At 34.5% G+C, this 24,033-nt stretch overlaps 3 protein-coding genes across 3 annotated transcripts; 2 read left to right on the top strand and 1 right to left on the bottom strand.

Moving 5' to 3' along the window:
- The first annotated feature begins 9,535 nt into the window (after positions 1-9,535).
- LOC140989000 (hydroquinone glucosyltransferase-like) lies at positions 9,536-11,201 on the top strand. Its single transcript, XM_073458151.1, has one exon. It carries the CDS (start codon positions 9,632-9,634, stop codon positions 11,036-11,038), a length of 1,407 nt encoding a protein of 468 aa, XP_073314252.1. The 5' UTR covers positions 9,536-9,631; the 3' UTR covers positions 11,039-11,201.
- A 2,756-nt stretch (positions 11,202-13,957) lies between these two features.
- Positions 13,958-15,827, top strand: LOC140988564 (NADPH HC-toxin reductase 1-like). The gene is made up of 5 exons (XM_073457567.1): positions 13,958-14,183; positions 14,473-14,639; positions 14,752-14,964; positions 15,076-15,446; positions 15,530-15,827. The coding sequence occupies exons 1-5, from the start codon at positions 14,066-14,068 to the stop codon at positions 15,669-15,671; spliced, it is 1,011 nt and encodes a 336-aa protein (XP_073313668.1). The 5' UTR covers positions 13,958-14,065; the 3' UTR covers positions 15,672-15,827.
- An 807-nt stretch (positions 15,828-16,634) lies between these two features.
- LOC140987492 (WRKY DNA-binding transcription factor 70-like) lies at positions 16,635-19,202 on the bottom strand. The gene is made up of 3 exons (XM_073456020.1): positions 18,788-19,202; positions 17,972-18,097; positions 16,635-17,609 (listed from the first exon to the last, which is right to left on the bottom strand). Exons 1-3 carry the CDS (start codon positions 19,048-19,050, stop codon positions 17,021-17,023), a joined length of 978 nt encoding a protein of 325 aa, XP_073312121.1. The 5' UTR covers positions 19,051-19,202; the 3' UTR covers positions 16,635-17,020.
- Between the last annotated feature and the right edge of the window lie 4,831 nt (positions 19,203-24,033).

The following is a 24,033-nucleotide window of genomic DNA, read 5'->3' as shown; positions in this document are numbered from 1 at the left end:
TGGAAAGGTTACAACTTTTTAAATTGTGTACCCCATCTTTGAACTTTACACCACATAGGTTACAATAAAATGTTGAGGATGGTATATATAATTGGAGTTATTATATTTATATAATTGTTTAGGGCACTGTAAAAACTCATATTTGTCATGTAGGTTGATAATATCAATTCACTAGTAATGTGCCACACATATCCTCCTTTCGATTTATGAAAATATTATATTTAATGTTAAAAATATTACTTTTCATTTTAAATATGGATATGGTTGATCCGTCTCACACAAATAGATCCATGAAGCTATTTCACAAGAGATCTACTTTGCTTTTTATTTCAAAAGTATTAATTTTTGTTTCAAATATGAATCGGATTGACTCATCACACTAATATGAATCTATGAAACCATCTCATAAAATAGTTATTCAAGAGAGCATAACCTAGATTTGGTTTCAATTACTGTAAATACAAGAAAATAACCGAAACCAGCGTAATAGATTTGAGAACAAAACTGATTTAGATTTCAAGCATTGACATTATATCTTCTTTATAGTGACTTTGCGACTTCTGCTATGTAAAGTTGCGGTGCGTTTCCAACCATTGAATTTTACGAGAATGATAATAATTTAATAAGTTGTGATTTTCTAGAAACACATTCCAAAAAAATTGAGGGACATATTTGCAAATATTAGCTTCTTTTGTGATTAAATAAATGGCAAAAACTTGTATTAGACGGTCTCACGGGTCGTATTTTGTGAGACATATATCTTATTTGGATCACCATGAAAAAGTATTACTTTTTATGCTAAGATTATTATTTTTTATTTTGAATATCGATAAAATTGATGTTGGTCCCACGTGCGGAATTTGAGATAATAAATCCGAAAATAAAGAATAAACTGGACACCGAGATTTATGTGGAAAACCCCTAAAAATTATTAGGGTAAAAACCACGGGCAAGATGAAAATAATTTCCACTATAATATTTTGTGATGTACAACTCACTCACTGTGTTTCCAAAGAGAACACATACTCTTTTAATATAGGAGAACAAACACCTCACAAATATTATAGAACTAAGCACTCAAATGCTTATAAGATGAGAGAAAACTCAAAGAAGGGATGATTTGAAATGAAGGAATGAAGCTCTATTTATACAGCCCCTGTCAGTGTGAATACGCGATAAAATTCAACACATTGTCCCTGCAATTCAGCCGACCACGTTTTTTTTTTCTACCAATTATTCTTCAGCCTCTTTATTTGACTTTTCTGCCGACATTTCTCCCACTTGGAGATTTGATTGAGAATCAAACACATCTCCACACATCCTTTCAATCTTGCCATTCCCTGCTGCTTACGTTTCCGCTAGACCACTTGAGGATCTACACCACTCAAACTTATCAGTGTTCACTGGCTTGGTCAGAAAATCAGCTATGTTATCCTTCGTATGGATCTTCTGCATATCCACGCTTTCTTCTTCTACTACTTCCCGCACAAAGTGAAATTGTACTCCAATGTGTTTAGTCCTGGAATGAAAGGCTGGATTCCTTGCGATGTGCAAGGTACTCTGACTGTCACAAAACAAAGAAACATTTTCTTGTTTGTGCCCGATCTCCTCCAATAACCTTTTAATCCATATTGCCTCCTTGCAAGCCTGAGTAGCTGCCATATATTCTGCCTCTGTTGTAGATAATGCCACAACTGTCTGCAGTTTTGAAACCCAGCTTACTGCTCCCCCTGCAAGTGTAAACACATAACCAGTAGTAGATTTCCTCTTATCAGGATCACCTGTATAATATGAATCGACATAGCCCCTGAGTGTAAAATCCGATCCTCCATAACATAATGCAGCATTCGAGGTACCCTTAATGTATCTAAGAATCATCTTAACCGTGCTCCAATGCTCTCGTCCAGGATTCGCCATATACCGACTAACTGCACCCACTGCTTGAGCAATGTCCGGTCTTGTACAGATCATAGCGAACATCAAACTTCCCACTGCTGATGCATATGATACTCGAAACATCTCAATCCTCTCTGCTTCACTGCTAGGACACATCTCGGAGGATAACTTGAAGTTAACAGGAAGAGGGGTCGAAATTGGCTTACTATCTTGCATGTTGAAGCGTTGCAAGACTTTCTCCAAATAATTTTTCTGGGAAAGCCAAATCTTTCTGCTACTTCTATCTCGGTGAACTTGCATCCCTAGAATCTTGTTTGCTTGTCTCAAGTCCTTCATATCAAATTCTCTAGCCAACTGTGCCTTCAATCCTTGGACCTGATCTTTGTTGGGGTCTGCTACTAACATGTCGTTCACATACAACAACAAAATGATATAATCATCACCAGACCTCTTGAAATACGTACAAGGGTCTGCACTCAGTCTGTTGTATCCAAGGCTCATGATATAGGAATCAAATCTCTTGTACCAACACCTCGGCGCCTGTTTGAGACCGTACAGAGATTTGTTCAACCTGCAAACCAAGTTCTCTTTGCCTTTTTTCTCAAAACCTTCTAGCTGAAACATATAGATTTCTTCTTCAAGATCTCCATGAAGAAACGCTGTTTTCACATCTAGCTGTTCTAAATGTAGGTCAAACACCGCACACAATGTCAACACTACTCTGACTGTTGTAAGCCGAACCACAGGAGAAAATATCTCATTGAAGTCAATGCCTTCTTTCTGAGCATACCCTTTTACCACCAATCTAGCACGATACCGCTCCACTTGGTTATTGCCATCACGCTTGCTCTTATAGACCCATCTGTTTCCAATGGCTTTCCTTCCTCGTGGTAGAGTAACAAGATCCCAAGTTTTATTCATGTCTAATGCATCCAACTCTTCTTGCATTGCTATCATCCACAAGGATATATCCGAGCTTTGAGTAGCCTCGTGGAAACTCGATGGCTCACCATCTTCTGATAATAGACAATATGCAATGTTACTTTCAGTGACATAATCTGAAAGCCAACCTGGTGGTCTTCTGTCTCGAGTTGACTGCCTCACATTGGAACCCTCAGACTCAACTTGTTCTTGTTCTTCGTGCTCTGGTACTGCTTCACAAGAATTTTGACTTTCATCCGTCCTATTTTCCACCTGAAATATAGTAGTTTCTGAATTCAGTGTGCCTTTGTCTCCCTTTATTTTATCTTCCTCGAAGATAACATCCCTGTTGATGACAAGCTTGTGAACAGTAGGATCCCACAAGCGAAACCCCTTTACTCCATCAGCATAACCCAAGAAGATACATTTTCTGGATTTCGAATCCAACTTCGATCTTTCTTGCTCATTGTGCAGAACGTACACAGGACTTCCAAATGTATGCAAATGAGAATAATCTGTCGGCTTCCCAGTCCACATCTCCATCGGAGTCTTCAGATCAATCGCCACTGAAGGAGAACGATTGATAATATAACAAGCGGTTTTGACTGCTTCTGCCCAAAATGACTTGTCTAGACCCGCAGTCCTCAACATAGCTCTTGTTCTGTCCAACAAGGTTCTGTTCATCCGCTCCGCCACTCCATTCTGTTGAGGTGTGTAAGCCGTTGTGAACTGTCTTTTGATGCCCTTATGTTGACAATATGCATCAAATTCGTCACTGGTGTATTCTCCGCCATTGTCAGTCCTCAAACACTTGATTTTCTTTTCTGAATCAAGTTCAACCCGCGCTTTGAAATCTTTGAAGATCTGGAAAGCATCTGATTTTTTCTTGATTGGATACACCCAACATCTCCTAGAGAAATCATCAATGAACGAGACAAAGTATCTCGCTCCTCCCAGGGATACAACCGGTGCTTGCCAAACATCCGAATGAATCAGCTCCAATATGCTTTTGCTCCTGGCAGTAGAAGTGCCAAACTTTAATTGATAATATAACAAGCGGTTTTGACTGCTTCTGCCCAAAATGACTTGTCTAGACCCGCAGTCCTCAACATAGCTCTTATTCTGTCCAACAAGGTTATGTTCATCCGCTCCGCCACTCCATTCTGTTGAGGTGTGTAAGCTGTTGTGAACTGTCTTTTGATGCCCTCATGTTGACAATATGCATCAAATTCGTCACTGGTATATTCTCCTCCATTGTCAGTCCTCAAACACTTGATTTTCTTTTTTGAATCAAGTTCAACCCGCGCTTTGAAATCTTTGAAGATCTGGAAAGCATCTGATTTTTTCTTGATTGGATACACCCAACATCTCCTAGAGAAATCATCAATGAACGAGACAAAGTATCTCGCTCCTCCCAGGGATACAACCGGTGCTTGCCAAACATCCGAATGAATCAGCTCCAATATGCTTTTGCTCCTGGCAGTAGAAGTGCCAAACTTTAATTGATAATATAACAAGCGGTTTTGACTGCTTCTGCCCAAAATGACTTGTCTAGACCCGCAGTCCTCAACATAGCTCTTATTCTGTCCAACAAGGTTATGTTCATCCGCTCCGCCACTCCATTCTGTTGAGGTGTGTAAGCTGTTGTGAACTGTCTTTTGATGCCCTCATGTTGACAATATGCATCAAATTCGTCACTGGTATATTCTCCTCCATTGTCAGTCCTCAAACACTTGATTTTCTTTTTTGAATCAAGTTCAACCCGCGCTTTGAAATCTTTGAAGATCTGGAAAGCATCTGATTTTTTCTTGATTGGATACACCCAACATCTCCTAGAGAAATCATCAATGAACGAGACAAAGTATCTCGCTCCTCCCAGGGATACAACCGGTGCTTGCCAAACATCCGAATGAATCAGCTCCAATATGCTTTTGCTCCTGGCAGTAGAAGTGCCAAACTTTAATTGATAATATAACAAGCGGTTTTGACTGCTTCTGCCCAAAATGACTTGTCTAGACCCGCAGTCCTCAACATAGCTCTTATTCTGTCCAACAAGGTTATGTTCATCCGCTCCGCCACTCCATTCTGTTGAGGTGTGTAAGCTGTTGTGAACTGTCTTTTGATGCCCTCATGTTGACAATATGCATCAAATTCGTCACTGGTATATTCTCCTCCATTGTCAGTCCTCAAACACTTGATTTTCTTTTTTGAATCAAGTTCAACCCGCGCTTTGAAATCTTTGAAGATCTGGAAAGCATCTGATTTTTTCTTGATTGGATACACCCAACATCTCCTAGAGAAATCATCAATGAACGAGACAAAGTATCTCGCTCCTCCCAGGGATACAACCGGTGCTTGCCAAACATCCGAATGAATCAGCTCCAATATGCTTTTGCTCCTGGCAGTAGAAGTGCCAAACTTTAATTGATAATATAACAAGCGGTTTTGACTGCTTCTGCCCAAAATGACTTGTCTAGACCCGCAGTCCTCAACATAGCTCTTATTCTGTCCAACAAGGTTATGTTCATCCGCTCCGCCACTCCATTCTGTTGAGGTGTGTAAGCTGTTGTGAACTGTCTTTTGATGCCCTCATGTTGACAATATGCATCAAATTCGTCACTGGTATATTCTCCTCCATTGTCAGTCCTCAAACACTTGATTTTCTTTTTTGAATCAAGTTCAACCCGCGCTTTGAAATCTTTGAAGATCTGGAAAGCATCTGATTTTTTCTTGATTGGATACACCCAACATCTCCTAGAGAAATCATCAATGAACGAGACAAAGTATCTCGCTCCTCCCAGGGATACAACCGGTGCTTGCCAAACATCCGAATGAATCAGCTCCAATATGCTTTTGCTCCTGGCAGTAGAAGTGCCAAACTTTAATTGATAATATAACAAGCGGTTTTGACTGCTTCTGCCCAAAATGACTTGTCTAGACCCGCAGTCCTCAACATAGCTCTTATTCTGTCCAACAAGGTTATGTTCATCCGCTCCGCCACTCCATTCTGTTGAGGTGTGTAAGCTGTTGTGAACTGTCTTTTGATGCCCTCATGTTGACAATATGCATCAAATTCGTCACTGGTATATTCTCCTCCATTGTCAGTCCTCAAACACTTGATTTTCTTNAAAGTTTGGCCAAGTGAATAATGTATTTGAAAATTGTGATTTTCATAAACATTATTATGGACTAAATTAAATTAATTCAAGTGTTGAATTAATTAAACACTAGTGGACCTAGTAGAGTCCAAATAATTAAATTAATTCAAGTGTTGGATTAATCAAATCATATTGAGTCTTGTAGAGCTCAATTAAAATAATTATTTAACTAGTGGGACTTGGGTAAATTCAAGTAATGTTTAATTAGTCTCAAATATGTTTGAGATAATTAAAATTAAGTCCATAGATTTTTAATTGTTAAAAATCAAATAACAAAGCATGCTTGGGAGGTGGAAGGTTGTGGATTACTTTTTATTAAAATAATACAAGGCATGCACCTTTTGCTTTTTGCTTTTCTCACAACCAAGACAAGAAAATTAAATTATTCTCCCCTCCACTCCAAGATGCAATAGCCGAAAATTTCATGGGTTCTCTCCTCCATTTTTCTCTCATTTTTCTTCTTCAAGTGTTGAGGAAAGAAAACAATTCTCATTGAAAAATCCTCTTAGTTTTCTAGTGCAAATTAAGAGGGGATCTACCTAGTTGGTGGTGGGCTTAATAGTTGAGCAAGAAGTGCTCAAAGGAAGCTTGAAGATACTTTCTACCATTGAAGAGCTAAGGTGTTTACACCTTAGTTGGAGCCATTACATCAATCTTTGAGATTGATAGGTACATTTCTTAACACACTATGAATGTCATTTTGTGTTTTTGTATTTGCTACACACTATTTACTCGGTGGCCGAAATTTTTACAAAAAATTTGATTTTTAAACTTCCGTTGCGCTTCCGGTCACCGTAACCGATCCCCTTTCATTTTGCACCCGATGTCATCCAATTGCCCCAAGGACAAAAGATTTTTCGTCAGTCCTTTCACATGTCGTACCTCCTGTATGGTGCGAATGGCGCCATCAAACATTTTAATTTTGATAGTACTGACCCCAGCGATTTCCAAGGCATGATCATTTCCCATGAATACAGATCCTCCTGAGACTGGTTCATAATGATTAAACCATTCTCTCCGAGACGTCATGTGCCACGTCGCTCCTGAATCCATAATCCATGTGTCACAAAATTTGTGTCTGCCTTCTGCAACAGTTGCTGCTTCGCTGAATAATATTTCACCACTGCATGAAGTATTGGCCACATTTCCTTGAGAACTTTTGTCAATACTCGTACACTCTTTCTTGAAGTGCCCTTTACCGCCACATTTGAAGCAGTAAATATTTTTCTTCTCACTTCTCGACTTTGATCTACCTCGTCTTTGGCTCCCACTGGAGTCACGGTCCATTAATCTTCCTCTTATCATCGGTAAAGCCTCTGCCTGCTTCGATGTTACCAACCTATCTTCCTTATTCTTGCGCCGGCTTTCTTCACCGAGAACCGCATTTAAGACATCATCGAATCTTAGAAAGTCCATAAGAATATTGTTGGTAATGTTGATGATAAGTTGATCATATGAATCTGGTAGACTTTGAAGTAGAAGCTCTGCACGTTCATTTTCCCCTATTTTATGCCCCATGGAAGTGAGTTGGGCAAATAGAGTATTTAGTGTGTTGATATGGTCGGTCATCGATGAGGATTCCGCCATCCGAAGAGTATAAAGCCTTCTCTTTAGGAAAATCATGTTGTGTAGCGATTTGACCTCGTACATCTTTGTCAGAGTATCCCAGATAACTTTGGCTGTTTTTATCTCAGAGATACTTGACAATACTTCGTCTGCTATAGCCAAGTGTAGATTGGCAACAGCGTTGTCATTCATCTCATTCCACTTTCCATCATCTGTACCACCGGTCTATCTCCAATAGCCGCCAAGTAATTCTCCTTTCGTAAAACTGCTTGTATCTTTATTTTCCACAGCATAAAATTGCTTCCGTTGAACTTTGCTATCTCGTACCTTCCCGCCATTATGTCTACAACAATTTTAGTAGACTGGACAAAATAATCCCGCCTTAAATAAAAAATCTCAAAAAATCTTTTCTGATGTGGAAGATCAGTCTAGGCTGCAACCACATAGCATACTAAGAATTTTAAGAAATTTTAAACCAGGCTCTGATACCACTTGTTGGTCCCACGTGCGGAATTTGAGATAATAAATCCGAAAATAAAGAATAAACTGGACACCGAGATTTACGTGGAAAACCCCTAAAAATTATTAGGGTAAAAACCACGGGCAAGATGAAAAGAATTTCCACTATAATATTTTGTGGTGTACAACTCACTCACTGTGTTTCCAAAGAGAACACACACTCTCTTAATACCGGAGAACAAACACCTCACAAATATTATAGAACTAAGCACTCAAATGCTTATAAGATGAGAGAAAACTCGAAGAATGGATGATTTGATATGAAGGAATGAAGCTCTATTTATAGAGCCCCTGTCAGTGTGAATACGCGTTAAAAACGCGTATTTTTATTCAACACATTGTCCCTGCAATTCAGCCGACCACGTTTTTTTTTCAACCAATTATTCTTCAACCTCTTTATTAGACTTTTCTGCCGACAATTCTCTTCTCACAGATAAAGATTCGTGAGACCGTTTCACCAGAGACCTACTCTAAATAAATTTGTGACAAATATTGGGAGATTGGCTTAAATGAATGACAACAATATCCTCATCTTATCTTCGAAAGATTTTCTAAAAGATGTTCCACTATGTCCGAAGATATCTCTTTCATTTCATATTTTATTATTATTTAGGAATCAGGTTACAATACATATATATCATTATCATTATCATTATCATTATCATTATCATTAACATTAAATCATGAATGCTATTATTAAATATTGACTGCTAGGGTGCCAAGATAATTATTTAAATATACTTTGCACGAATATCTATCAAATTTTAGAGTATCTATCACACACTATACTCGTGAGTAAGGATGATAATAGGATGGAACGGGGACAAATTTATCATCTTTATCTCGTCCCTGAATTCCATCTCTATTGTCATATCCGTTTCGATCTCCGTTTTTTCGGATTCGAGAATGTGATCGAACACTTATCTTCGCTCTCATTCTTATTTCAAAAATATTAATGTGGTTAGACCGAGGAGGTTTCTGAACCAAAATTATTATTAGTGATAATATTAATTTCCATAATAATAATAAAAACAATATTCTTATTTTATTATTAATATTATTTTCTGGGCTAGTTCGATGATGAGAATATTAATTCTATATCCGCCCGAACTATTTGGGGATTTTTTTTTAAAATTCTGGAAAAATCGTCGAACAAAAACCCGAAAAAAATCGAAGATCTCCATCCCTGTTTTGAGTTTTCCCCTAGGGACCTCGAACTGTGGGAAAGGTTCTCATCTCTACTTGTGAAACAAGTAGCGAAAAATAATATTTTTAGAATGAAAAATATTGAATTAATTAAGAGATACGTATCAAAAAATTGATTCAATGACTCAAACTTTATACATACATAGTATAGATAGATATATTGCAATTAAAAAAGAAAAAGAAAAAGAAAAAGGAAGAGGTAATAGTAATAATAATAATATTATTATTGTGGAAGACACGACATTAAATACAAATACTCACTCTATCAGTAGAGAAAGACCAACACACACAGACCGACAAACGGATATTGTTTCGGATATTGTTTTTCTGCTTCTGCCGTCTCCTACCAATATTAATTTCCTTCAATGGAGATAACCAGTAATCCTCACATCGCCATTATTCCAACTCCAGGCATCGGGCACCTCATTCCCTTGCTCGAATTCGCCAAGAAACTCCTCCATCTCCACGATATCTCCGCAACATTCCTTATCCCTAACGAAGGCCAACCTCTCACCACAGCCCAGAAAACGTTCCTTCTAGCTATCCCTCCTGGAATAAGCTATATATCCCTCCCGCCTGTAAACTTGGACGATTTGCCTTCCGGAACCAAGATCGAAACCCGTATATCCCACACCGTCGCACGTTCTCTGCCCTCGGTTCGCCACGTCGTTGAGTCCTTAAATGGTACCCAGAAGCTTGTTGCGTTGGTTGCTGATCTGTTTGCCACTGATGTATTCGACATTGGTATACAACTTAAAATTCCAGTATATCTTTTCTTCCCCCCTTCTGCTAGTAGTTTGTCTCTTGCTTTGTACCTGCCGGAGCTCGAAAAAACGGTGTCGTTCGAATTCAGTGATGCAGCGGACAAGATTCAGATTCCCGGGTGTATACCCATTGAAAGGAGAGATCTTCCTGATCCTATGCAGGACAGGAATGATGAAGCGTACGGATGGATGCTTCACCATATTAAAAGGTACAGAATGGCTGATGGCTTGTTAGTTAACAGTTTCAAGGAATTGGAGCCTGGTGCCATTGAAGTTTTACAGCAACAAGAAAGTGGGAAGCCCCCTGTTTACCCGATTGGACCCCTGATTCTTACTGGTTCTAAATCTGATGATCCGTGCTTAAAGTGGTTAGACGAGCAGCCAACGGGTTCGGTTTTGTACGTTTCTTTTGGAAGCGGTGGCACTTTATCTCAGGCTCAGATAACCGAAATTGCGTTAGGTTTAGAGAAGAGCGAGCAGAGATTTTTATGGGTTATCAGATGCCCAAATGACAGGGTTTCCAATGCTGCATACTTCGATAGTCACAATTCCGATGACCCATTAGCGTACTTGCCCGAAAAATTTATCGAGAGGACCAAAAACCGTGGGCTGCTAGTCCCTATGTGGGCACCACAGGCACAAATCTTGGCCCACGATTCGGTTTCAGGTTTTCTGACGCACTGTGGATGGAACTCGGTTCTTGAAAGTGTAGTTAATGGGGTACCGCTGATCGCTTGGCCGCTTTATGCAGAGCAGAAGATGAACGCCTTCTTTCTGGACAAGAGTTTAAAAGTGGCGCTGAGGCCGAAGATGGGGGGAAATGGATTGGTGGAGAGGGATGAAATTTGTAGTGTCGTTAAGGGTTTGATGGAAGGGGAAGAAGGGGAAAGAATTCGTAGTCGAATGGGGGAGCTTAAGGATAGTGCAGCAAAGGTGCTTGGTGAGAATGGTTCTTGCCTCCAAATATTGGGTATGTTAGGTGAAAAATGGAAGAATGATGTTCAGTGAGATTGCTAATGATTTAATTATGGTTTTCGTTTTATGTTTGTGGAATCATGAATTCAAATATTATGTTATGTTTGTGTTGCCTTGTTGCTTGATATCCAATTAATCACTTTTCTTCAAGGTTACAAATAATCGTGAATGAAAATATTTCATAATGTTTTTTAGAGATCGCAAACATATACCTTGGGCCATCGGTATTTTGTACAATTTTGAATGCAACTTAATTTAAGGGAAAAAAAATTGGATTTTTTTAATCATCATGTTAGCTTTCTAACTAAAAAATATTATTATTTTGAATATAACAATTATCAGTAAACATTTGAGAAATCCTGGTTTACATAATTTGTGATAGACAAAGGAATCTCATGCAAGAAGTCGAAAGATATTTCTACGACCATGAGCCACAACTAATTAAAAAATAAAGAGAGACAAAATCGTAACCCAAAAATGACTTGAAAATAGAATCACTACATCACAAGGCTAGCATATGATTTACCCAAAGACTGTGCATATCAACAATTAAATATCATCATTGACAAATGAAAATCAATCTAAAGAACTTATTTTCAATCACGAACTCAAATTTTTTTAGCATAAACTTATGTGCTCAAAGTTTTCATTAATTCCTTATCACAACTTATCCATAAATTAAATTTTTATACCCCTTAAACTAAAATTCACGTTGTCCTCAATGGTATAAAATGATGAAAATAAACACAAGATATAAAATATTCCCTGATATTGAATAGACGATTTGAATATAGCCTTATTCCATCTCTTTCCTCATTTTCAGTGCACTGTGGTATACTAGGGGTAGCACCCCCAAACCTCTTTATCAGACGTCCTATAAAAATTTGACAATAAAAAATTAAATAACTGAAATAAATAAATAAAAATAAGCTTGAAACTCTTGGGTTTGTTTCCCAAAGCATTCGTTTATAGTCTTCAACCTGACCACGTTTTCGCTTTCATAACTTTAAGATCTCTGCATAGACTGTAGACATAGAATAACAAAATAAATCAAACCGAACTACGATAAATAAGAAAATAAAAAAGCTCTAAATTATAATCAAGATCACTCGTTAATAGTGTTAGAGTAAATTAAATTAAATCAATCTCCGACAACAACATCAAAAACTTGTTGCGTGATTTTCGCTTGCAAACACATGGTGTAAAGTTTTAATATATGATGAGTGAAGTATTGTTCCCATGAGGATTGAATATTTATATTCACACTAGGTACTGTAATTAAAACAATCTCAATTTTATTTAGAGTATGAAGACTTAAAATTTCAATAAACTAAAATAAATTAAATCATGAGAAATTTCAAGAGAGACTTTGGATACATGATATGAGACGGGTTCTAGATACAATATTTCACTCAATTTTCATTCGTATAAATCATATTAATTGATCATATCACCTATTCCAATGTATAGGCAAAGAACCATTATTTGTTATTCACTGTCTCTCCCAAGTGCCAAGTAAAATTTATTATTCTAATGTCAATATGGATATCCCTATCAGAAACTAAACACCAAAATAATTTAATCAAGTTTTATGGTTATCTTCCAAGAACCTCAAAGGAAATTGTAGACCTCTCGAGCTCTGTAAAAATCCTAGGTTGTGTTTTCCTATGATCCTAGCTATTCAATATCTTCTCTTTCGAATGCCCGATCTCGAATAAATTTAACTCACAATTTGTGATCAGTAAATTGAAAAACGTATGAAACAAGAATACACAAATAAATTATAAGAACAAATAATAATAATATTAATAAAATAAACAAAATAAAATTAAAAACATGATATTCAAATCAAGTTACGTCAATATCTAGAAAAAACCAATAAATTTATGCTGAAATAATCAAACACATAGACATATTCAAAAATATTATCATAAATCAAGGCAGACTATAAAAATTACAGAGTAAAGTTGATTATCCGTATCCAGATGAATTTTGTTCGTCTTGTGGTTCAATTATACCTTGTTGTTCGATCTCACGTCTCAAAGTCGCGCCACAAGCTTTCTTGAATACGTAGTTGTGTGATTGCATTATTTGTGTATCGTGTCGTGTCGTGTCGTGTTGTTGAGGTATTCTAGGGTGAAAGAATAATGAAGTGTCTCTCTCCCTTAAAAAGAGATGTCCTCTTTTATCTGTGTTATTAGCAGGGTCATAAACGATGTACAAAGCCCAATACAAGTAGTTTTCTGCGCGGACAAGCGCCCCTGCCCCTGGAAATCGGTGCACCGTACCTCTGGATTTGTTTTGCAACTTTTGGGCAGCAAGCATTGCACACCCAAACATAAAAGTTGTCGTACAAATCTCAACAATAGAAATAATTTTATAATTTGAGTTTATGTACCAAAAAAACATTACATTAAAGATCCAAACATAAAAGTTTGCAGTTCAAATCCCAACAACAGAAACAATTTCGTAATTGAAGTTTAAGCTTCAAGAACTTCATGTTAGTACATTAAAATACAAGTAAAAGTCATAAACCAATATAATTTAAAGTTTCAAACTTCAAAGGACTTCAATCCATTCCAGCTCCCAAATTTATTGTCGTGATCAAAAATCGAAACACACTCTTACGGTGATGAGAAATCGAAGATGGTTATATTCCCGCTGAAATTTTTTGATCAAATAAAATATGTTTTTTGGAGGAAATATCATAAGCAAGGATTGTAAATTTTGAAGTGATTAAAAAAATTGAAATTCAGTAATCACAAGAATCGGTTTGGAGATGCAAGCTTGCTAGTTGGAAAGAGACATTTCAGAGATGGAGACTCTGCCAAAAATAGATAAACGAGAAATTAAAGTTAGTGTATTTAGGTCGTTTTGCTTGATTGGGTGTAAGGAAAGCTAAAAAATTTAAAGCTGACATGACTGGAGACAGATAAGGACGTTGATATATGAAAAACGGGTGTAGGTATTTATTTCTATTTCCTCTTAATTAAAAGACGTCGTTTGGCTTTCGCATATAAAAATGTGAAGATGAGAAACAATTTTATGGGTAGGTGAGTGATGGAGCAGGGAAAGTGTAAGGTGTGCGTGACGGGAGGAGCAGGCTATATTGCTTCCGCGCTGATAAAGAAACTTCTGAGTGAAGGCTATATTGTTCACGCTACACTAAGGGATTTGGGTATGCATGCATTTTTTTTATATTAAAAAAAAAGGGTTGAAAACTTGAAGTAATTAAACAAAAAAATTATGAATTTTGAATCTTCTTTACCATTGATCTAGAGTGAAAGTTGAAGGGGTCTTAAGTGTGGAAATTTGAACGGCTAGAATTGAAGATAATGGGCTATTGTAGTTGTAGTTGACACTCAGTTTTTGAAAATCTTTCCTTTTTCTGCTACAATTTTCTTGAGGTCATGACACAGGTAGGCGGGCTCTTCTAACATTATGTTTTTGGATTGATTGATATGTAGATGATCATTCGAAGGTCGACGTTTTAAAGAGTTTCGATGGAGCAGACACAGGACTCAAATTATTTAAAGCTGACATATACAGAGCCGAAGAATTTGAGGAAGCAATCCTAGGTTGTCAGTTTGTTTTCCATGTTGCAACCCCTTTGCTCCACTCTGATGGCCACAAGGTATACATATTTCTATCTTTTAGGCCAATCATAAAATCCTTTCCAATTGTAGTATTTTTTTGGTTAATTTTCCGATGCTATATATTGATGATGGATCTGGAGGTTAACACAGTACAAGAACCGGGTGGATGCGACCGTCGATTCGGCAAAGATAGTTGCGGGTTTATGCGTTAGATCAGGAACGGTGAGGAGGCTTATTCACACAGCCTCTGTAATGGCTGCTTCACCGTGGAAAGATGGAAGGAGTACTTATAAGGAGTACATGGACGAAACTTGTTGGACCCCCGCTGATTTCTCTATCCCTTACACAAATGATTATGTCGAGGTAAATTACTTATTTATTACTCGTAAATTAATTGGAACACACAAAAACCGGAAGGAGTATCTTATGGAAATCCGATAAGGATATTATACGTTGAAAAATAATGTTTTGTAGGAGTATGTTCAAGCAAAGACATTGGCTGAGAGAGAACTTTTAAGCTTTGGCAATGGAGAAATGGGGGTGGTGACACTAGCTTGTGGCCTTGTCGGGGGAGAGACTTTGATGCCTCAGACACCCTTAAGCGTAAAGACAATCTTGGGATTTCTCACAAACGATGAATTTGGATACAGTGCCCTCAAATTCTTAGAAAATTTGGTCGCAAAAGTCCCATTATCCCACATTGAGGATATAACAAATGCCCTTGTCTTCTGCATGACAGAACAAACTATGAATGGTCGATTCTTGTGTGCAAATGGATACGTTTCAACTGCAGATATGGCCCGATACTGTCAAAAGAAATACCCAGAATTTAGTATAAAAAAAGAGTGAGTTTTCGATATTTCAAAGTCTTTGTTCTTGTTTTCATGACAACATTTTAAGTTTGGATCTTGATTATATTTGTTTTCAGGCACTTGGAATGTCCTAAAAGAGACACCAAATGGGGATCTGTTCTGCTTGAGAAAAGGGGTTTCGAGTACAAGTATGATTGGCGTGTGGTTCTGGATGATAGCATCATATGTGCAAAGAAAAATGGAGATATTGGTATATAAATACACGCCGGATAATTTCCCTTAGCTTTACTCTCTACATTTATATGTTTGGTTATCTAAAGACTTCAGATTTTCTCATCTACACATTTATTCAACTTTGATACGATATATTATTTAAGACTTCCTACTTCAAAACCAGTTCATGTATTGATTTGATTAGTAGGGCCCAAAATTTTATTTGATCGAGCTCGAGTTCAAATACGGGCTCGGAGTTCTACTAGGGTCGACTGTAAAGAAATTGAAATATCTAATATTATATACCATATATAAGTTGGAAGAAAGAGGTCAAACCCCCAAGATTAGCGATGCACATTGGTATATTGGTGAAATTAAGAGGCTTTCAGACCAACTTTTCATAGAGCCATTGTTTGATAACAATATGAACAACCTCTTGAATTTAATTTATAGCAAGAACACGAGTCACATTATCAATGTACACTTGTTTGATCGCAGCCCTTTCCTAAGTTTTCCCTTCCTTTGCGTGGGTTCTCACTTCTCAACTAGAGCCATAAATTGATCTAGAAGAGAAGACTAACATAAATAGAATACCTTGAAGACAGAAATCCTCCGACATTTTATTAATCATTTCAATTCTTTTTTTGGTGGACATGTATCAAGATCATAACATCAAGTATAGAAACTTTAACATCATTTCAGCTTCGAGTGTGAAGCCGAAATTTAAAATTTTAAAAACACAAGAATAAGCTAAAATCACTGTCTATTCTTCCTTCTTTTAGAAAATTTATATGTACAAATCGACAAAACAATAAATAAACCTCCCTCTTCGCTTCTCCATCTCCAATGATGTATGAATATGTAAATATATTTGAGGATACAACTCCAAATTTGAAGATTAATATGCGCTAGAGCTCAGCAGAGATTGCAGCTTTTATTAAAAAAACTTGAGCAAAATGTTGTTTCAGTTTTTGCCCGCTTGATAAACAAGAAGAAAAATAATCTCGGTTCTTGAAATTATGCCAAATTTATACCGAATATACGAAGAACAATTTGATTGATTGGGTTCAAAATAAAAATGGAGGAACATGGGATTTCAATAAAAATTTGAAATAAACAGGGAAATGAACAAAGTCTTCTTTCAAGACTATGAAACCAAGTCCCAAACAACTAAACATATCTCTTCTAGTCATCAAGATTCCTAAATCTAGCAAAGGGCTAATTACATAAACAGTTACTCCAAAAAGACAAGATTTATTGATGACTCGACAATATAAACAAGTTTGAATCACTCTCGATGCTGGCTAGTGGCTTGAATCTGTAACTAGGCAAGCACAACTTTACTAATGTTTCCCCACATCTTGCTTTGCGGTGAATCAGTAGCATACGAGATTTTATTTAAAATAATCAGATGGATCCATGAAACAAGAGCTGAAGTCGATTTGATCCATCAAGAGATCCAACTCTCCCGATGGGAAATCCTCGATTGGGGATGGATTGAAGTTTATTTCTGCAAAATCTGATTCTGAACTTTGTAAAATGTCACTAAGCTCAATATCATTAATCTGGCATGGTGAAAGTAGGAGATAAGACTCGGATTTGTCTGGAGACCAAAACGGAGGCGGATTACTCATTCCAACAAAGTTTCCGGGCTTCGAAAAGAATGAAGTTTCCACATTTTCATATCCAATTGGTGTGGGAGAAGATGTAAAAGTTGGAACACTCTCATCCTTAATGGACTTTTCTTGATTCTCTGGTTTAAAGGTCAAATTCTTCTGTCCTGAACGTCTTGCATTCGCTTCCTTTTCTTCTCGACTCTTTTTTATATCAAGATTTTCTTTTTTCCTTTTCCGCGTTTCCTGAATACATGTGTGTTTCCCTCTGTAAGTCACTTCGAAAATCGAAGTGTCTTTATCTGTTCGTTGCACTTGTTTAGTCGCCAAGCATCCTTGCGTACGGCGATGAGTGCATCTATAATAAGCCCTGCAATTTCAACACATCAAATGGTCACCGTCAGATTCTTGATTCCACTAAAATATAAGTTCTGAAATTCCTTCAAACAAGTTGTGGCGATTCAACTATGATCCTATCCTTACATCTGGTGGATATTATCATTTACTTCATAGAGAAAAACCAGGCAAGCACATATCCCTTGTAGTTAATTCACACAGCAACTGAAGCAAGTTGCATTATATTACAGAAGTCAACAACCCTAAGAGTTGCAGTACAATGTCTTTAAGGAGAGGATTGAACAATTGAATAAAATTTTTGATTTCGAAATATATTATATATATACATGTCTCACCGCTCGGCCACCCCTCACAAAAAAAAAAGGAAAGTCTCACCTTGGATGCTTAGCCCCTAAAATATCTTTCTGCCCATATTTCCTCCAGTAATAGCCATCATCAAGTTGACTTTCAAACCCTATTTCAGTGCACACACGCAGTTGGCTCCATGTAGCTAATGTCTTTCTGCAAATACCATTTTTTTTCTTGAAAGAATCAAAACCATTTCATGCAAGGGTGTCAAAATGCGACACGATCCGTCAACTCGACACGATCCAACACGAAAAAAATCAGGTTCGGGTTGGGGTTGTTCGGGTTGGGGTGGGTTCGGGTTAGTACTAGGTTAGACGGGTTTCGGGTTGGGTCGTGGGTTGACCCGAAAACTTTTTTTTTGAAAATATTACCTATATTTTTATATATTGTATGTTTGAACAAAATTTATTGTATATTTATATGATAAATTTTCATCATTTAATATTTATTTGTATTTTTTTTTTATTTTTTTAACAATTGTTTATTTAATTTAGTAAATATACTTTTAATTTTCTACCATTAAACTTTCAAATTTTAATCGAAAATTTTGTTATTATGTGTTTAAATTAAAATATTACTATTATTTTTTATTTTTTCGAATTTTTTCATTAATTTTTTTAAATAAAATTCGGGTTAGACGGGTTAGACGGGTTCGTGTTTGGGTTGGGGGTTTTCGGGTTGCTTCGGGTTCGGGTTGAGAAAAAAATAAAAAAAATTTCGATGGTTGACCCGAAACCTGACCCACCCGACCCGATTGACACCCCTAATTTCATTTAGTTACACTAGAACTAATCTATGGGAAAAACCCAAAAATACAAATCTCCAAAAACGTAAACAACTAACCTTTTCTTGGAATTTTTGCTTAGGACTTCATGACCCTTAGAGTCCGGGTCGGATCCTTCGCATCTGGGGTCTCCATTCCGTAGCAAAGCCATGCAATCAAGCAGCGATAATGCATTATCATAAGAAGAAAGTACTCTCTCCAGTAAATGAACACATGAAGCAGGAGTGGGGTGAAGCTCTTTTTTCAGCTGATTCACATAACTCCTCCCTCGAGTTAGCTCAATTATAAGACTATCTTTATTACAGGTTCCAAGATTTTCCATTTCGAAATAACCCAAAAAGACTGCAGCTTTATATATCTGATGTATCTTGATTCTGATCGAGAATATTTTAAATCGGAACAAAGGGTGTGTGGCTTCACCTTCCTTGTTGGACGTAATGGGGTGCGTGATGGAAGAAGAAGTTTTGAATCTGATTGAGGATTTAATTAGCAAGGAGAGCTATATGTATATATATTATGTAATTTATAAGAAGAGAATATAAAATAAATACATAAATAAAATAAGGTGGCTTTGGATTTTTGGTAAATAATCGTGTGGAATTGTGGGAAAAGAGATTATAACTATTCCATTGCTGACCGGTTCAAATGGCCACCACAATGTACGTACCTACTTGGGAAATTTTTATCGTTTTTTTTTTTAAAAAACGATATAATTAATTATTAAAATTGTTTTAGACAACAAGATGTGATTGGAGAGAGTGAGCTGCGTATGGAACGCCTCTTCCAGTCATTTGATTGTTATATTATTACTTTGTTAGGAAAGTTAACAAATATGTCCAATGAATGAAAGCGAGTCATTTCAAACAAAGTAGGTTTTTTTTAGGATGTCTTGCTGATTTATTTTTGTGACATGGTTAACGTGATTCATATTTAAAGTTAAAAATGATGTTTTCAGTTTACAAAATAATATTTTTCATGAATCAATTCGAATTGAATATCTATTTCAAAAAATTAGCTCGTGAGATTGTCTTACAATAGTTTTTATTTCAAATATTATAAAATATTTAACAATTTTCATTCCAGTAGTTATTGATATAGTTCATATTATAACATTTAAGTTTTGGTGATTAACTACACGAAAGTAATTAACTTAAGATTATTAAAATCAGCACTTTGAAAAAAAATTCACTAGCCAATAATCTTTCAACAAATAACTCCTGAAAACAGAAGAATGAAAGACTTAAAAGAATTTTATCATTCGAGCTTCTATAAACAATTATTATTGTTCATAGAATTCAGTAGACTCATTCTGCATTACTCATCAGTTGCCTCCTCATAAGCGCTAGACTTTTGAAATAAACATCATCATAAACAAATTAAATTCTATTTTTAGATGTGGATAGTGGTTTTGTTACAATTTCGTCTCAAACGATCTCGTATCGAATTTGAGATTTTAATGAATAGATGCGTTATAAATTATTGACACATATTCTTATATCAACTATACAATTTTTGTTATGTTTTTCTTTTCCAAAAAACGATCATGTTCGAAAATAATCACGGATACACCCCAAAGATAAGACAACCAACATGTGATGAGTAAGAAGTATTTAAAATTACGCTACTTTTTCAGTACAGCGCTAAAATAAATGAGTTATTGGTTTATATATATTTTGTGCGTCTCTATTGTCGGAAAATTATTAGATCTTTTACCTCGAAAAATCAACAAAAACTTGTTTATATTTCTTTTTTCGACCATAAAAGGTAGCGAATTAAAAAAGAAAATCCACTGTTCTTTTTTTCTTTTCTTTTAATTTCTTTTTATTACAGAGTATTCCATTATTTAATGTGACATTTTGTTTGGCAAATTCGCAACATAAGATTTCATAGATAGTCGACTCTTCACGAGCCAACATTTTGTACCAAAGAATTTCCAAATATATTTTTCCTCTAAAAATATTTCTCGAAAGTCAAGGGAATTAAAGAATCTTGTCCAATTTCCACGAATCATAGAACTTGCTTCCGCGTTGTTTCCCTTTATTTAAATATAATTAATACTCGGTGACTCACTAAATAAAATTATAATAAATATATACAAAAAGATGAATAATGACGTAATCAATACTACGTCATGTGAAAGCACTGGATAACCGCATGTTGCTTGCACTTTAGAGGCAAACAATAGGATATTAGTTTTAAGTTAATTTGATGATATATTTTCAATTTATTAAATTTATTGAGATAATTATTTGATTAAATATATAAAACAAGAAATATAAATAAAATTTAGGTAAATCACACATGAGAGAACTATTAGTTGTTTTTTAGTAAGTCTTTTATGAGATAATGTCACATCTATTTATTTATGAGACGAGTCAACCTAGTTCATACTTATCATGAAAAATATTAAATTATATTTATACAAAAATTCACATATATGTCGCATGTAAAATTTTTCAAGTATATATAATATATATGAAAATACACAATTCTTTTTTAATAAAATCTTAACTATCGATATAACTTTCAAATTTTCATAAACTTTCTTGTATTTAATTTGATTAATTTAAGTACATATATTTACTATTCAAATAAGAAGTCCTATTTCTTTATTGCATGATTAATAAATCGCGGCTAACGTGTATCGAAAAGGACAACATTTATTTATCGACGTATTATGATAATCTTTTATATATATATATATAAAATATTATAATAATATTATATACGATCATACGCAATTAAGTCAAAAATCTTGTGATTTCAAATCATTAACTTTATTNACGAGTCAACCTAGTTCATACTTATCATGAAAAATATTAAATTATATTTATACAAAAATTCACATATATGTCGCATGTAAAATTTTTCAAGTATATATAATATATATGAAAATACACAATTCTTTTTTAATAAAATCTTAACTATCGATATAACTTTCAAATTTTCATAAACTTTCTTGTATTTAATTTGATTAATTTAAGTACATATATTTACTATTCAAATAAGAAGTCCTATTTCTTTATTGCATGATTAATAAATCGCGGCTAACGTGTATCGAAAAGGACAACATTTATTTATCGACGTATAATGATAATCTTTTATATATATAAAAAAATTATTATAATAATATTATATACGATCATACGCAATTAAGTCAAAAACCTTGTGATTTCAAAGCATTAACTTTATTATTTTATTTTTCATGTTATACTAAGATCTCGTCGTTTATATAAATATATTACTGATCAGATTACTTGTCAACTTTGTGCATAATATAATGTTATTTTCAGCTGAATTATACTTTAATTTACTTGCCAAATCTACATCAATATATTGTAAAATAAAAATTTCAGATTTGGTGAATATGTTATTCATAAATATAAAAATCCCAAATTTAATTTTTTCATGACAACTATTTTAAAATACAATCTAGTTTTTTTTATCACATATCTATATTCGTTAGACGCGTCGATCGATCCATATCCCAATTAAAAGTAATATTTTTGACATGAAAAGTAACATTTTTTTTATAAATCAGATCGAAAGAATTTGAAAATCTGAGACGGCGGCTTGAAAATTTTGCACCGAGTGGTCCAATANTTATTTTTCATGTTATACTAAGATCTCGTCGTTTATATAAATATATATTACTGATCAGATTACTTGTCAACTTTGTGAATAATATAATGTTATTTTCAGCTGAATTATACTTTAATTTACTTGCCAAATCTACATCAATATATTGTAAAACAAAAATTTCAGATTTGGTGAATATGTTATTCATAAATATAAAAATTTCAGATTTAATTTTTTCATGACAACTATTTTAAAATACAATCTAGTTTTTTTTATCACATATCTATATTCGTTAGACGCGTCGATCGATCCATATCTTAATTAAAAGTAATATTTTTGACATAAAAAGTAACATTTTTTTATAAATCAGATCGAAAGAATTTGAAAATTTGAGACGGCGGCTTGAAAATTTTGCACCGAGTGGTCCAATTTTTTTAGTTATTACGCGTCTACTTTACAAAGATATAAACCAAAATTACGCGTCTGTATGATATATTCTGCTTACTATATGTTTAGGCGGTTTAATAAATCCAAGCTACGCGTAGTACGAATAGGTAGCATCTTCTTTTTTAATTCTTTTTTTTTTTTAAAAAAAGAAAATTATAATATTTTAGAAATATATTTTTTTACGAAATATTAATCGTAATTATTTACTGCTTTTAATTATATTTTCGAATATGAATTTTGAAGGTTTTGTGTGAGATATAACAATTTATTGATATGTGTTTCGAATTATTTATTTTATTCTTATAAAATTTCAAATGAATATGTCAGATTACTACGAAGTAAACTTGTTGGCTAAAAAATGGATTTTTTTATATTATATTTCTAATTAGCATAGAAATTTATATGAAAAATAACGTTCAAAAATCGACCAAATCGATCCGTCATTTGGCCTTTGTCCTTATTTACTAAATTGCAACTATTTCGATTTTGTAAAATAATTATATTATATTATAATATATTTTCTAAAAAAATATATATAAAACTAATATTGTTCCACAAACTAAATAAAAAAATTGTAGAAAATATTTATTCTTTAAAAAAAATGGATTCTAATTGTGCTAGTTAAAAATTGAAATATAAGAGACTCTTTCCCGAAAAAATACCAAGAGATACTAGAATTCAAGAACCGATTATTTGAATCAATGGACTGATGATTCCATTTTTATTTACACAAAAATTCTTGTGAGATAATTTAATGAGTAAATTTTGTGATACAGATATTCTATTTAGGTCATTTATTGAAAAATATTAATTTTTATGATAAATACGAATATATTTGAATCATCTTATATTTATACTATCTATACTATTATATTAAGTGTGAGGACATGATAATAACTACCTAGAGAGAACACCAACTTTTTTTTTCCAATTTTACCCTTACATGATATTAATATTACACTTTTGTTTTTTGTTTTTTGTTTTTGTTTTAATTTATTTCAACAATTCAAATTTCAATTTAGTCCTTCTATAATTTGTCAAATTTCACTTTAGTCCATCAATAATAATAAAAAAGATTGTACACACGCATCGCGTGTGCATAATAACTAGTCTTTATAAATATTGATGAGATCATACCATTTTATTTATTGTCAATAAAATTTTTGAGAAGTTTTTTAAACTTTGTCAAAACGAAACAATTAATTATTATTTTATTTATTATCCAAATTCGAGGAAAGAGGTTCTGAATTTCATGTGAATTTCCATGTCAGGGATAAGA

The sequence above is a fragment of the Primulina huaijiensis genome, chromosome 11 (genome assembly GCF_012295235.1).
Source record: "Primulina huaijiensis isolate GDHJ02 chromosome 11, ASM1229523v2, whole genome shotgun sequence".
Taxonomy (NCBI): Eukaryota; Viridiplantae; Streptophyta; class Magnoliopsida; order Lamiales; family Gesneriaceae; genus Primulina; species Primulina huaijiensis.
The sequence above is the reverse complement of the archived record's forward strand: the minus strand, read 5'-3'. Positions and strand labels throughout refer to the sequence as shown.